At 33.3% G+C, this 17,390-nt stretch overlaps 1 protein-coding gene across 4 annotated transcripts in view; it reads left to right on the plus strand.

Annotated features, from left to right (window-relative positions):
* FSTL5 (follistatin like 5) overlaps positions 1-17,390 on the plus strand; it is a 761,141-nt gene that overhangs the window by 666,969 nt on the left and 76,782 nt on the right. For all 4 annotated transcript variants that reach the window (XM_032332636.1, XM_032332637.1, XM_032332635.1 and 1 more), the window contains one exon: positions 11,224-11,373. In XM_032332636.1, coding sequence (XP_032188527.1) covers positions 11,224-11,373 — 150 coding nt within the window. The remainder of the gene's footprint in view (positions 1-11,223; positions 11,374-17,390) is intronic.

Raw genomic sequence — 17,390 nt, forward strand, 5'->3', positions numbered from 1 at the left:
CTCAAATAGCCAGAGGAATATTGAAAAAGAAAGCCAAAGTTGGTGGCATCACAACTCCAGACTTCAAGCTCTGTTACAAAGCTGTCATCATCAAGACAGTATGGTACTGGCATTAAAAAACAACAACAAAAAAATCCGTAGATCAATGGAACAGAATAGAGAGCCCAGAAATAGACCCTCAACTCTATTGTCAACTAATCTTTGACAAAGCAGGAAATAATGTCCAGTGGAAAAAAGACAGCTTCTTCAACAAATGGTGTTGGGAAAATTGGACATCCACATGCAGAAAAATGAAACTGGACCATTTCCTTACACTACACACAAAAATGGACTCAAAATGGATGAAGGATCTCAATGTGAGAAAGGAATCCATCCAAATCCTTGAGGAGAACACAGGCAGCAACCTCTTCAACCTCAGCCGCAGCAACTTCTTCCTAGGAACATCACCAAAAGCAAAGAAAGCAAGGGCAAAAATGAACTATTGGGACTTCATCAAGATCAAAAGCTTTTGTACAGCAAAGAAAACAGTTAACAAAACCAAAAGACAACTGACAGAATGGGAGAAGATATTTGCAAACAATATATCAGATAAAGGGCTAATATCCAAAATCTATAAAGAACTTATCAAACTCAACACCCAAAGAACAAATAATCCAATCAAGAAATGGACAGAATGGGCGCCTGGGTGGCTCAGTGGGTTAGGCCGCTGCCTTCGGCTCAGGTCATGATCTCAGGGTCCTGGGATCGAGGCCCACATCGGGCTCTCTGCTCAGCAGGGAGCCTGCTTCCCTCTCTCTCTCTCTGCCTGCCTCTCCATCTACTTGTGATTTCTCTCTGTCAAATAAATAAATAAAATCTTTAAAAAAAAAAAAGAAATGGACAGAAGACATGAACAGACATTTCTGCAAAGAAGACATTAAGATGGCCAACAGACACATGAAAAATGCTCCACATCACTCAGCATCAGGGAAATACATAATGAGATACCACCTCACACCAGTCAGAATGGCTAAAATTAACAAGTCAGGGAATGACAGATGCTGGCAAGGATGTGGAGAAAGGGGAACTCTCTGACACCGTTGGTGGGAATGCAAGCTGATGCAGCCACTCTGGAAAACAGCATGGAGGTTTCTCAAAAATAGAGCTACCCTATGACCCAGCAATTGCACTACTTGGTATTTACCCTAAAGTAGTATTTACTCCATAAACATAGTGATCTGAAGGGGCACGTGCAACCGAGTGTTTATAGCAGCAATGTCCACAATAGCCAAACTATGGAAAGAACCTAGATGTCCATCAACAATGGATAAAGAAGAGATGGTATATATATACAATGGAATACTATGCACCATCAAAAGAAATGAAATCTTCCATTTGTGATGACGTGGATGGAACTAGAGGGTATTGTGCTTAGCTAAATAAGTCAATCAGAGAAAGACAACTATCATATGATCTCCCTGATATGAGGAAGTGGAGATGCAACGTGGGGGGTTTGGGGGCATAGGAAAAGAATAAATGAAACAAGATGGGATCAGGAGAGAGACAAATCATAAGATACTCTTAATCTCACAAAACAAACCAAGTGTTACCGGGGGAAGGGGGTTAGGGAGAGGTTGGTGGGGTTATGGACATTGGGGAGGGTTGTGCTATGGTGAGTGTTGTGAAGTGTGTAAACCTGGTGATTCACAGACCTTTATCCCTGGGGCTAATAATACATTATATGGTAATAAATTTTAAAAATTTAAAAAATGTATTGTTTCAAACAAAGAACCAAATTGAATGATGGGAAGCTATTAGGGAGAGATTTATGCTCTTTAGTCAACCTTACAAAGAAGTCTTCCTCTTCTTGAAGTTAAAACAACAACAACAAGACTAGGTATCCAGCCATCAGAAAAATTGTACAAGGGAATGTGAACATTTGGCATTTAAAGAAATGTTTAATTGATCTTTTTATTGATGAGTCTTCTAATCAATAGTTGCAAGGGATCATTTGAACAAGTATTTTTTGCTGCTACTTAAAGAAACTAGAGTATAGAACATATTAGAAAGAAATAAGCCCCATATTCCCATGATATTCATTAGTATTCATAATGATGTCATGCTTATGAATTTTTCATTATTTTAAAGAATTGTTTACATACTATAGCTCAGCTTGTTTGCTCTCATCCATTCTTTCCGTCTCTTTTTCCTTTTCTTTTCTCTCTTCTTTTCTTTCTTTCTTTTTTTTTTTTTTCTTTTCTTTTCTTTTTTATTTCTGGTCAGTTAACCTCATGTGTTATTTGATAAGGAAAAAATTTTTTAATCTTATTGTTTTTCCCTCTACCTAACCACCTTACTAATTGTGTTTTGTAAAACAAAGTCAGGAAAGGTGATTACTACTTTTATACAAATCAAATCTTTATTATGTTGGGGATCAAAATTAAACACAACTAATTCTTTAGTTTCAACTATCCCCACTACTATTTAAGTTATCCACCATGAACCAAATTGGTCCATATAATTTATACTTTCTGATATCTACCATAATTGTCCAATTGTTTTAGTGCCTGATATTAGCTTTTAATACCAACACTTTTTTGTCAAACACTATTTACTGGTTTTTCAACATAACTTTATACCTTTGGTTTTGATATTTAATTTGGCCTTTCCATTATTCAAATTTATGCCTTTCCCAACAGACATTAAGTTCCTGCCCCAGGGATTCCCTGTGTCTATTGGCCCCTGGATCAACCCTGAGATAGGATTTCAACTCCTTTACAAGAACCAAGAGAACCAAGACACAAACCGTCTAGTCCTACATTTATAAAAGTTCTACAGTTTTCTTCTTTTATATTCTGTAGACATTTGAAATTTAACACTCTTAAATTTTAACTGCTATTCTTATCTAACATAATATTTTTAAAAAGTGGGTAAAACGTTTTCCATTTAAGCAAAATAGAAGTAATTCAGAGAGCTTGTTTTTGTTTCCTTTTTTGAAAACAACTGACAAAACCCTATTTTTAAAGGATGTTTTTTGTTTATTTGACAGACAGAGATCACAAGTAGGCAGAGAGGCAGGCAGAGAGAGAGGGGGAGGCAGACTCTCTGCCTAGCAGATAGACCGATGCGGAGCTCCATCCCAGGACCCTGGAATCATGACCTGAGCCTGAGCTGAAGACAGAGGCTTTAACCCATTGAGCCACCCAGGTGCCCACCAAATCCTATTTCAATCCCTTCAGTTTCTAGGCAAAATGAGAAAGGTCAAGTGATTTGCTCAGTGTCACAGAAGTACCAAATGATAGAGGGGGAAAACATTCTCTTTAATTCTCTTGATGCAACAATTATTCCATACTTCAAGTACCTCTCTGAAACTCTTAAATATTCACAGTGAACTATTCTCCAAAACATTATGGAAAATTTTTAAAAAATTATGAAAATATGTAGGCTATTATAGTTTTATGAAATATAGCCCTTAGAAAATTTTGTGTATGAAAATAACAGGTATGGAACACCTGGGTGGCTCAGTAGCTTACACATCTACCTTCAGCTCAGGTCATGGTCTTGGGATCATAGGATTGAGCCCTGCATGCATCTCCCTGCAGGCCAGGGGAAGGGGGAACATCTGATTCTCCCTCTTCCCCTGCCCCTCCACCCTGCTCATGCTCTCTCTCTCTCTCTCTCTCTCTCTCAAATAAATAAATAAATAAATAAACAAAATATTTAAGAAAAGGAAATAACAAGTAACATCACTGATCACTTGAACTTTTCAAACATGATTTTATTTAATGTGCATAATAATCTTGTGTGATAGGTAATATTGTTATACCATTGCAGTAAATGAGGATCAAAAGGAGTATTTACACAGCTAATATGAATGTAAACCTGGACATGACGTCTTGGTCTGGTTGACTTCAAGGACTATTTTCATAACCTCTCTAATATACTGTCTCTAAAAAAACTGGTTCTCAATTTATGACAGTGTAATGTTCTCAACTCCATTTTTATTATAACACTGAAAGACATAAATACAATCTTATGTTAAAATAATTGAAAGTTTCTGTAATGTTTTCTTTGTACTTTTGATATCCTAGAATCAAAATCATGCTGTATGATGGTTTTCTAAGATAGGCCAAATTAAGACAAATCACCTCTTACATTTCCATGACTACCTATGCTTTGATTTATATGAGCTAGACTGTTTATATACTTTAATATATGAAATGGCAGATAGAATTATATAGATTAATATATGTAATTATAGAAAAAATCCAGTTGTATTGTTCAGGTATAACCAGTAATCTCAATTAAAAATTGATGAATGTATTTAAACTTCAGGTCTTTCTTTTTTAAAAAATGTTCCACCAGGGAGATAACCACTAATATTAAATTAATAATACCTTATTGTAAAATCTCATTTTTTAAAAATATTGTAAAACCTGTTTTACAGGTTTCAGCAGAGTATACTGTTTTTGGTGTATTCAAAAAAGCTTAACCTTGACCACATTAATTTCCAGATGGCTATGAAAAATATCCTAGGAATCCCAACCTAGACATTCCATACAGTACAAAAGAACCTTTGTTTCATTTGTCTTGATTCATGATAACCTGAATGAAATCTCATTGAGAATAATTATTTGTGTTCTATTGATTAAGTGAACACTACTTTTTAAAGTGTTTCATTATTTACTTTTCTATATATCTCAGTAGACTCAGATGATGACAGTTTGTATTTTAAAAAGAGAGAGAGACAGAGAAGAAAGCTCAAAATCAGTTGTTTCTTAAACTATTTGCGGGAGAAGAATCACTTTGGTTTTTGTTCAATCTATTTTTTTTTTTTAAACCAGTAAGTGTTTTTCATTCCAAGAAACCTTCCAGGCAATTTTGAAACCACCCAAACTGATCTAAATCCTGTTCATAAAGATAAGTTTACTGATCATAGGAGCACATGGCTATTTTGGCAATGTCAAATTACTATAAAAGGTTCTAAATGTTTATTTTCAATTTCTATATTATTCTCAGCTTGGTAACAAATGGTATGCCAACTGGCAGCTGTTCGCACACAACATTTTGAATTGTGCTGTTCTAAAATTCAGTTTTTCAATCATTCTGGATGACATGGCATGACTGAGAAGTATACACTTTTGACTTTTTTTTCTACAATAAGTGACATTTAAACAAGTATATACTGAGGAAATATTGTATCTTTACTAGCGTGTTTGGAAAAATGTAAAAATATAGGAAGAGCAAAGGTTAACATTTTAACTGAGGATGATAGTACAGGGTTATATGCCACGTTTTGTGGCACAAAATGTAAATATAATAGAAGTTTAGGCAAGAAGAAGTTCAGAAAGACCAAAAGTCACATAGGTATTAGAAATATGATGGCCAAATGTAGATTGAAAATAATTTGATTAATAAAATGTATGGTATGCTCTTTACTGTCTGTGGGAAATCATTGGCTTTTATGAAATTTTGATGTGAATATTCTAGCAAGAACAGACTATTTGTTAGAAAATAATGAAAATCGTGTTATACATTTTGAATAAGATTTTTACAATTTCTTTCTCTCTTTCTTTCTTTCTTTCTTTCTTTCTTTCTTTCTTTTTCTTTTTCTTTCTTTCTTTTTTTTCTTCCCCAACGTCCCTCTACTCCTACTCTATGTCTTACTCTACGTCCACTCTCAGTTACTGCCAAAGAAAGGAACTATTATGACAGTCTTAAGAACATGACTGGTAAAGAAGCAGAAAAATTTATCAATGCAGAACTACTAAAATCAAATTATTTTCAATAATTAGTGACCAGATCAGTAAGGCAACCAGGTCTACAATATAACTAATAATTTTCAAACTTAAATGCGACGTATTGATCAGAATATCAAACTGTCTTTCTCTCATTCTTTGACAATATACATGTCCAGTAGTTCAGTACCTACCTACCTAGGAGTGTCTATCTACCACCGTTGGGTGAATCCACATGCTGCCAAAATCAATGCCTAAACTGGATGAATACATGTTAGATCACCTTATATGTTACTTATTTATTTCTTCCTTTTTAAATAATACTAATGCCAGCTTATTTTTATTCAAGTTCTATGTATTACTTACTGTATTTGTAATCCAAATTATGCAAAAGATCAGATGTTTACTTTTCTGTTTAACTTTAGAGAACTCTAATCTATTTGTATTTAATTACCTAGCCTTTTTAGTGCTTTTGTTTCCTGTGCTCCTAAGCCTGGCATTCCTTAGACTATTGTCTACTTATAAACAAGATATTTTATATACCAACCATACTTATGTTCTGTATATAGCCTTATACATGATTATTACTATTAATTTTACTCTGTTATTTTATTAATGGATAGTCTTTTATTTTATGAAATCGTTTAGTTTTTTTTCAATAAAGTTCCCTAATATAAACCAAACCTTATATATCTTTACATAGATAATGTCTGTTTATATTATCTGTGTATTCTCTCCCTTTCTGTCAGCTATCTATTCTCTACCTATAATTTATTTGCATGTGCTCATGTGTATCTATGTGTACTACACCTTTTTTTTCTATTCAGTTTTTAATTACCTTTAATATAGTATACTTTTTTTTTACTTTGTTTATTTCAAATTATTCATTTAACAGATTTTTTTCTATGAAAAGACTGATAGAGGAAGGAAGGCCTGGTGACTGACAAGTCACAGATTAATCTCTTTGTATCATTCGATCGTGATTACAACCAGACAGTAAGAGTGAAGGTACTTTTGACTCACCTGGGTGGCTCAGTTGGTTAAGTGTCTGACTCTTGATTTTGGCTCAGGGCATGTTTTCAGGGTTGTGAGCTTGAGCCCTGCCTTGGGGTTTGTGCTGGACATGGAAAGCTTAATATTCTCTCCCTCACTCTCCCACTGCCTCTCACCAACCCCTCTCTAAATCAAATCAATAAATAAAAATGAATGCACTCTAAGAGGAATTTAATATAAAGGAAATAGAAGAGAAAACCAAAGTCTGAGGCTTACCTTTCCTGAATCATAATTAAGGAACATAACATAAAGAAGCCACTATGACAGAATTTCACTAATAGAATTTAAATATAACTAGGATAGGGAACTATTCAAGAATGAGATCAACAACATTTTATTCTGCAAAGGTTCAGATAGTAAATATCTTAAGCTTTGCAGTCCACAGGATCTTTATCTGCCATTATAGCATGAAAGTGGTCATAGACAATATTTAAGTCAATGGATTTGGCTTTGTTCCAATAAACCTTTATGTAAATTTGAATTGAATTCCATATAATTGTTACATGTCACAGAGTAGTAGTCCTTTGATTTTTGTTCTGACCATTAAGAAATGTAAAAAACGTTCTCAGTTTTTGGGCCATGTACCAGAAAAGGCAATGGTATGAATTTGGCCTGGGGCCATTGTTTGCTGATTTTTACCTTGCAAAAATGAAAGAATATTTTAGGAAGAATAAATGTCTGAATAGCCAAATTCATCAGAAACTATAAGCAACGTGAGAGCAGGCATTCTTGTATATTCATAGTTTTATTTCCAAATATAATTTTCACACTATCTTTCACATAGAAAATACTCAATAAGTGCTTCCCAACAAGAAGTAAAGACTAATGATTGGAAATTCTGAGGCCATTGGTGATCTCTCCTGTTTTGAAAGAGAGAGGATGATGAAAGCTATTTGAAGAATGAACAATTTAGACTGAAAGGTCAGGAAATGGAGGTAAATTTCTAGACAGCTTGTTTAGTGTCTGAAGAGAATTGGATGATTGGAAGGGAAAGAAGATAAATCCAAGTAATGTTTTGTTATTCTTTCTTCTTAAATTGCAAGGGAATGTTGACATTGGATGTGACTGCAATGACAAATTAAATACAGAACAGATCTTTCTGAAGGCAAAGGACAGTGGACAAATCTATGATTGGAGAGAAGGTTGAGAGGAGGGGATAATGATAGAAACTTACTGAGTTGGATGCAAGGAAAATGGAGGTGCTTGTGACAAATAACATTTGTCCCCGACATGAATGACAGAATACGTGCTGAAAGAGAGACTATGGGGAAGAAGAGGACAGAGAGATGGGAATTTGGAGATTTGAGGGAAATGCATTTTTTTAAAAGATTTTTTTTATTTCTTTATTTGGAGGAGAGAGAGAGAGAGATTGAATGAGGGGAAGGGCAAAGGGAGAGAATCTTCTCAAGCAAACTCCCCACTAAGTGTGAGTCCAACTTGGAGCTCAGTCCCACCACCTGGAGATCATGACTTGAGCTGAAACCAAGAGCTGGAGGCTCAATGGACTGAGCCACCCAAGCATCCTGGGAAATGTGTTTTTAATAGTCTATCAATACAATAAATAAAAATGGCAAAGTCCTATAGAAGATAAATGCATACATCCACCTAACTGACCTACTTATTTTTAACAATCAGGTATCATCAGCATTGTTTTAAATATTAAATCCAAATTAATATCATCACTAGAAACATCTTGTTTGCCTTTAAAATTTTGGAAAGAGATAATGTATACACAGGATGTAATTAAATATGGAAATTACTTAAAGGGAGATAGATAATTTCTAACTATGAACTAGAATTTTCTTTTTCTTATTGACTCTTACCCTTATTAGTTTTAATATCTTATTAATTCTTTTTACTCTAAATTGTGGTACACATTTCTATAAAAAGTGATTTAATTAAACTTCTTGATATAATTCCTCACAATTTCCCTCATCAGTATGTATTATCTTAATTTTATTTTGCATATTTGTTTTTTTTGAGCTCATCTTTTATCTCATTAAATGCCTAATGCATGTGAAAAATATTCCTCTAAAATTCCGATCCATAGAAGTAAATATTAATCTATGTGATCTGAAAAAATAAAAGTGCCGTTGTAAAATGGAACCTAATAGACTATAATCAGAAATAATGGCATAAAGTGAAGCAAAGAAAACTCAGGGTGGCTGTCAGGAAACTTTTAATGGCTTTGTAAAAATGATTGTGAGGCTGATCAGGGACATCTTACAGAGACAGCATACAAATAGGAAATAATTCCCAGCAGAGCAGTTTATTTTACTGTTGAATAGTTTTGTAGCAAACAAAGGGGTGGAAATTGCTCCTGGTTCAGCAGTTGTTTCGCTGACAGTTATGTGTCAGGTCACTCACACTTCCTATTATTTTGGCAGATTTTGTTGGTAGCTTTTACACAACAGCAAAGAATTTATAAACAATTTCCCTGTGTTCAGAGCCTTTCATCAACGTTAGATCCCACTTTTTTTTTTCCCCACATATTCATGCCTCTGAAGTACATATTTTATATTGTGCTAAATTCTCACAAATTAGGCTCTTGCCAAAGATATTTAATATACTTCTGAAGCAATATGTTTGGTATAGAAAGTAATGTTTCAGTGAATTGATGAGTGAAACTGTTTTGTGCATGTGCTGAGGACAGAGTTCAGATTTGTGAGCCTGCTTGAGGGTGCTGTGGACATGAATCAGGATGACCCCACTGGTAATCATTTAAAAATGATAGTGGTACATCCCATGTAGTGGAGTTAATTCTCTACCTCCAGAACTACCAGAATCATGCATTAGATGTTTAGTTTTTAATTTGTTTGGTTATGTTCTGGAAGCCTGGGAATAACATGTACTGTTTAAAGGAAGACCCTATCATATGTTCCGGGTGTTTTGACAGTGCATGGCAACTTCTGGATTGACTCTTAAAAATCAGTGGACACTCCAGATTCTCCCTGAATCATATCTGAAATTTGGAGAACGAAAACAGCAGACCACACGTTGAGCTTTCATTTCAAAGTGCTCTGGTTTTTATATTATTTTCTAAACTTTAAGCAAAGAGAAAAACCACCTACTATGTTTGTGCTCCTTCCAAAGGTGTTATTATGGTATATCCATTTTAATTACTATATGTAAAATGTGATTTGCTGTCAGTATTATCTTTAAAAGAAATGCTTAGTGGTGTTGATTATGTAAGCTTTGTTAATTGTAACTCGTGATTATTAAATACAAATGGTGAATGGAATCTCTGCTGAAAAGAAATGTTTTTATTTGAATTAGAGAAGGAGAGTGTTCTAATTTAACAGTTACTAACTGGAATATACAAATCAATAAATTAGATATTAGTAATCAGTGATCATACCTAAATCATAAGACAAATGAAACACTAGAATCATTACACACATATTTTATGTTTAGATCAACAAATCTTTCTTCTTAGTGGTTTTCTAACTATAGGTAAAGTGAGAAAATTACAAAACAAAAAGATCAGTGAATAAAAGAAAAACCTGAAAGAAAAATAATGGGCTAAATGATGTTTCTTCCATTTGTGATGTGTCTACCATCACAGATCACTGGGCCTATACATCCCTTCAACATTCACTTATTAACAAAATTCAGGATAGGAGGGAATAAAAGTTTTTATGTGTGTGTGTGTTTTGTTTTTGTTTTTGTCTCATTTATGAGAGTCCGGCACAAACAATATAATATTCAACCAGAAAACAGTTATGGGTGAAGGAGTAGAATAATAATATGCTTGGACATATTAAAAGATTTTGTAAAATTTGACCTTGATAAAAATTGAAAAATAAAATAAGCCTTCTGAATAACTACCTTTTTATAATTTTTCGAAGCTTCTGATTCTCCACAGATTAGAAAGCTTTCAATCACTTCTGGTAGATTTGGTAGCTTTTGAAAAGATCAAGGACAGGGCATGGGGCCAGCCGCTAATGTGATAACCTCTAAATATACTCCAGTGTGACATTTAATGTCTGGTAAAGAAGCTTGAGATTGGAGGATTTGAGAGAAAACTTTGAATTTATATATATTTCTGAAGTTACTGAGTTATGAACAAGATAGTAACATATGAAAAGGCTATATCCTATTAGAAATAAGTAATTAAGAGCCTGATGAAATTTATATCAAAGGGTTATTTCCATTGATTTATATTTAAGGGGATTGTTTAATTTAGTACACACACTAACTCTGTGTGTGTGTGTATATATATATACACACACACACATATATATATGTGTATATATATATTTTTTTAATTTTGATGTTGAAAGTAATAAAGCATATATATATATATACACACACACACATATATATGTGTATATATATATATTTAATTTTGATGTTGAAAGTAATAAAGCATCAAACATTAATTTTGCTTCTAATATGCCATATCCATCTTAATTTAAAATACTCACTTTTTCCCCTGTTTTCCAAATTATAGGATGAAGTCTGTCCCAAAGCTAAAGAAGATGAAGTTCAGAGGTGTGTGTGGGCCTCAGCTGTTAATGTCAAAGACAAGTTCATTTATGTTGCACAGCCAACTCTGGACAGAGTCCTCATTGTTGATGTGCAGTCCCAAAAAGTTGTTCAGGTATGAGTGATCCCTACTTTTGAAGGTGATTTTTAAAAAATTATTTATTTTTTTGCAATTCTTTACCAGGTAACTTGTACACTGCCATCTGATTGTCATTGATAATTTGTTTTATTACTTGGATAACTGGATAATGTATGCATTTTCTGCAAACTTTCCTCTTAGTCTGTTGCTTGAGTTTAATGAATTAAAAATAATTTTTCTTATTTTCAAAAATTAGATTCCATAAACACATCATAATAGTAACATGATTAGTTCCACAAAAATCAACCTCAGATTTGTTTTTTCTGTTAGAGCCAGGAAAGTTCCAGTCAGACACTAATTAAGGTGTTCCTAGTTACCATTCCAGAAACAGTATTATTTCTTCCTTACTTGATTCTTAACAAAAGCCAAGATAATAGTAGACTGTTAGATAATAATAATTTAGTAGGTTTTACTATAGTAGTAAAACAAGGAATATGTATATAGGTCAATGACAGAGAAAAAAAAAATCCAAGTAAACATTGTCATGGTAATGGTTATAGAAAAAAATTCTGGTTTGACTCTCCAAATGTTTCATTTCCAGTTCTTTCCAAAGTTGTTTAACTTTGGCAGTCTATTTGTACTCCATTGCACAACAGCCAGGGATGGTATGGGGTTTGCTTCTAGGTGACATGGCTATAGTAACTGGGCCCTTGACTCTTACTATAATCTCTTGCTTCTCAGATCAGAGGAAACAAATTTAAAACAGCTTTATTAGATATGCATAATCCACTAAATGGGATTAATAATTGTAAATATCTCATAAAGTTGTATTTAGAATTAACTTCATGCATATAAAACATTTATAGCAAAAAAATTATAGCACATCTTGGCATATAGAAGTGATTTACATCTACTTACTATCAAAGTTTCTGAGAGACACTAGAAACTAACCATTCCTTATATTTGTCCTTATATTTTTCATTTATATTGGTTTGAAATCAAATATTGAAGTAACTCCTCTAATGACTCCTGACTAGAACTACAAAAAGGGGCAATAAGTTCAAAGTTAGGGCTTTTCATTCTAAGAGTCCTTCATAGCTTCACATGATATCATGCAATCATCCATCTATCTATCCATCCACTCTTTGTATACTTATTAATTGCCTACTATGGATATGTTTGGTATGGCAAATAAAAGAGTGAAAAGTGTTTCTACCAAAAAACTCTGTTATCTCCGGTTTTACAAATTTACAGTGGATATTTAGTCTAATGTTTAAATTTCTAATAAGAGAGTGACTGGTATAATCATGAGGAAAATGATCAGTAACTGTTCTACTAGAAAACTTCTCTAAGGCCTCTAGGGTTGCATGGTTTACATATATATCCAGTCTGATGGTTCAGTATCCACCTTGAGAATATATATTTTTCTGTGTATTTCACCTCTTTTGTCTGAGACTTCTGGATTTTGACCAAGTTAATTTGATCTTGATTTCAGCTATAACATAGGCGATCAAATTATAGGCATTCAGTTTAGAATTATTTAGACTCTATAGCCAGCAGGTTAAAATTAGAAGTATGTTTCAGAAATAATCAAATTGGTCTTTAAATTTTGTTTTCAAACTAGAAATCTATGCTAATTATGTATTACCTACTAGATACTCAAAAGCGAGAAAAACTAATATCATTTATCTTCATATCCTTTCCATCTTCAGACAACAGTATAAAATTTAAAATTAATTTAAAAATTAAAATTAATAGAAAATACTGATAATGAAATGTAAAAGTCACATAAATTATTTTATTTTTTGATTTGCCTCTAATTGCTATGAAATACCAGGGAATGTAACCCTAATGCTAAAATATTTTTAAAAATCATGTTTATGATATAATCATTATGGAGTATTTTTAGACAAAATCTTGGGCCTCAGTCCAAATAAGTTCTTCTTAGGATCTTATTATTAAAATAATAATGATGTTTTATTACTCCTTCTAGTCCTTAACTATTCATAGATAATCATAATGTATATTTATGCTACCATAAATAAACATTGACTGATTTTAAATATTACATCAGTGGAAATATATAGCATTCACTTTTTGTATCTGGCTACTTTGCTCTACATTATAATCATAAGATCATTTTGTTTAAATGTAGGTGTAGTGTGATTCTTTCTTTGCTGGAGATAAATCAATTACAGTTAATTATTTGTTGATTCTCATTTGAAAATTCACCTAAATTTATTTAAAAGCATAAAATCAATACTCATGGGGTTTTTGTGGTCATGCAAGGACATGAACAGAATGGTTAAAAATTTGTCACCCAACACACACGTTTCTAGCTGAAATTGAATAAAAAGAGACTCTGCATTCTTGTGTCAGTTTTTATACTGTAAACAAGTGTCTTTTTCATGGACTTTTTAGTACTATGTGTTTTGCATTTTTGTGCTTTTGTTAGAAACTCTGTTGCTTAAAATGACTCCTAAGCACAGTGTTGAAATGCCTGTGCAAGAAGGCTGTGATGTACGTAATGGTAAGTTTCATTCAGCCCCGAGTCCTAGTGTTATTTGGCTACAAGTTCAATGTTAATTAATGAACAATATATATTAAATAAAGTGTCTTTGAACAGAAACACATATGAAACAAAGTTATCTATTGATCAGTTGATAAAAATCTTGAGACCAGAGGCTCAAAGGAACCTAAGTATGTATTTCCCCTAGGAGCAATGGGTCAGTATTCAGAAACTCAGCATTAGCGGGTACTTTATAGAATCAGCTACTACTGATAAATAATAGTCTATAAAGGAAGTTGCAAGAAATAGTAATGAAAGTTACTTCATACCGATTCTCTGACACAATGTTAAGCTAATTATTAGTAACACCCATATAAATGCAAAATATTAATATCAATATCAAGTAATATTGATAATCATGATTAAATATGTTGAATCCAGATAAGGCTGTGTGTTAGGGAATTTTGCTCCTTAATGAAAAAAAAGTAATAGATTAATTTAACCAGATAATTTTAGAACTTAGCTGAAGAAAAGGAGAATAATCTGAATGTAAGAAGGAAAGTATAAGGATACGTATATAGAAACACAAAGGAATTAATATATAAAGGTAAAAATTAAGTTATTGAAAAAACTAAAAATTAAAATTCTTAAAATCTAGTAGAACAATCAAAAGGAAGCTGGGAATTTTTTGCAAAAAATAAGGACAAAAGTCATGATTAACACTATTAGAATTGAGTAAAAGTATATAACCACACTCCTAGAGTAAAAGAAACTAAGAAAGTATTAAGGTAAAAAATAATGGTATTGAATTTTTTTTTAAAGATTTTATTTATTTATTTGACAGACAGAGATCACAAGTAGGCAGAGAGGCAGGCAGAGAGAGCGGGGGAGGCAGGCTTCCTGCAAGCAGGAGCCAATGCGGGGCTTGATCCCAGGACCCTGGGATCATGACCTGAGCTGAAGGCAGAGGCTTTAACCCACTGAGCCATCCAGGTGCCCCTATGGTATTGAATTTTAAAAGCAAAATGGGAAAGAACAAATTAAAGGGAAAAGATGTTAATATCATGTAACCAAAATAGGAATAAAAAAACAATCTTGATTTGAGAGTTCTAAAATAAAACAACAAAAAAATATTCTGCCCCAGATGGGTTTAGAGGTGAAAGCTGACATGGTACTGATTTCCTGCTTTACTCACTCGACCTGTTCTGGCTAGAGCCTCTGTATATTCTCAGATTTTCTATTACCAAAGACAAATCTAAAGCTTCTCTTCATGCATCTTGCCCCACACCACCATTTATCAGCCTATTGTCTCACTTCTTATGGCCTCCTTCTATTTGGAGAACAGTGGAAACCAAGAATAACGTACTAGATTTGTTCCTATTGTCAGAAAAATGTGAGAACTTAAACCATGGCACAAAAAGGCAGAGTGTCATGGGGTTACTTGCACAGCTCTGGCTAGATGTGTGATGGAGTTGAATATTATGCTTCTCTCAATAAAAAGAAACGGTTTTGAATCATAGGGGCTACTGAATACCTTACTGGAAAGAAGGGAAGTGAAAGTGCAGCTGCAGCGATTTGGGACATTCTGCAACAATCTGTTCTGTAGAAATGCAGAGATCACCATTGTTTATAAAATGAAAATTTCCATACTGGGTAGAATCAGTTTCCTGTTCTTACTGATAGGAATACTAGTTCTTGAAATCTATTACTGACTGTAAATATCAACCTAAAATTTTAGATCTATACCACAAAAGATTGTCTTTTTAAAAAACTAAAATTTTCTAGGCTTTAATTTGTTTAAGTTTTCACTTTCAAAGCCATGTATAATTTCAGTTTGTGAGCTCTTTAGATAATGAATTCCATGTGTCTACTTACCTGCTGGGTGAAAGAACACTGCCTTATATTTGTCTTAACATAACTTAGAATCTGTGAATTTCAGTCCTCAAAAGTACACGCTTGAAGGTGAATTATAAATATCCTAGTGGTTCTATTTTCATACTTGAAAATACCTCATTTCTTAGAATTGTAAATTCCCTCAAGGTTTTCCCAATTTAAAAACAGCATTATAGATTTTGCAGATTTAGATATTGAACCCTCTGTTTTATAAATTAACAATCCAAGAAGTTCAAGTTTTAAAACTATTTAAAGAAAGAACATTTCTAGCTACTTAAAAGACTATATTGAAACAACAACAACTTTGTGATTTAAAGCTGTACTTATTGGGGTGCCTGGGTGGTTCAGTGGGTTAAGCCTCTGCCTTTGGCTCAGGTCATGGTCTCAGGGTCCTGCCATTGAGCCCTGTATGGAGACCCGTATTGGGTCAACAGGGAGCCTGCCTCCCCCTCTCTCTCTGCCTGCCTCTCTGCCTACTTTTGATCTCTCTGTCAAATAAATAAATAAAATCTTTTAAAAAATGAATACAGCTATATTTATCTGCAAGGACAGAGCACACTCAAAGTCAATTGCCAAGTACAAAGTTAATTTTATAAAAAGTTAAACATTCTTTCTCAACTTGACCACTTTTCTCAACTGAGGCTAAGTTTAAGTCAATCTTTTTTGCATCCAAGTAAGTTATACTTCCTGATTGTGTGCTGTAGGCATTTACTTCTTTCTTTCAAACCTGAGTGTATTATACAGAAACAGCTAAGAATATTAACTATAACAGAAATTTAGTTAACCTTCTCCCAAACATGATAGAAAATGCCATGGAATTTTCTCTGGTGTAGATACAGAAAAGAAACAAAACAATGAAGTCCAAAATCAATCTTGAAGAAAAAAAAAAAGAAAAGAGACAAAAAAGAACACTACTATTATTTAACTTTGATCTTTCAAGCTTTATTTTTCAATCTAATTAAAGTAGATCCCTAGTGTTTTATACCGACCTTATCTAAGAAATCATATTTCTTACTACTTCTTTTTCATGCAAATACATGCAAAACAATACATGCGAAAGACTGTGTGGATTGGCAGTAAATGTGCATTGAAGGTTAAAAATTTAAAGATTTGGAACAGCTTTGTTACATTTTATTATTAAAATGACAAATATTTTCTTGAAATCTTGACAATATTTTAGAAAATTCATGATAAAATATTACCATTAGACTACATTTGTTTTCAGTGGATGCAACGATACCATTTTTATATTTTCATCTGCAGCTTAAAATATAAAAGGTCACAATGTTTTAATGGAATCGTTAAGATTGCTATCGCTTTAGCCATCAAATGCGTATTGCCTTTCTTCCTGTGGAATTTTTGTCAGAGTGGCAGGCAGGTGATATTTGGCTGTATTAAAGACTGACTAGTAAACAACTGACCTCATTTTGTCTTCTATGGAGTAAAATCGGGTTCTGCTTGGATGCCAAAGCGGCTTGTGACACCTCGGGAGTATTCTTAAGTGTCAGGAGCAGTCTCCTCCAGCCATTAGCACATTATCTTGAGAATCGACATCATTAGTTTAAATTAGGTTCACTTAATTAGCCAGCTGGTACTCTCCTTGTCAGGCTGATAAACAAGCTGTGCTTCACTGTTCCTTCTTGTTAAGACC

This window comes from Mustela erminea, chromosome 2 (assembly GCF_009829155.1).
Source record: "Mustela erminea isolate mMusErm1 chromosome 2, mMusErm1.Pri, whole genome shotgun sequence".
Lineage (NCBI taxonomy): Eukaryota > Metazoa > Chordata > Mammalia > Carnivora > Mustelidae > Mustela > Mustela erminea.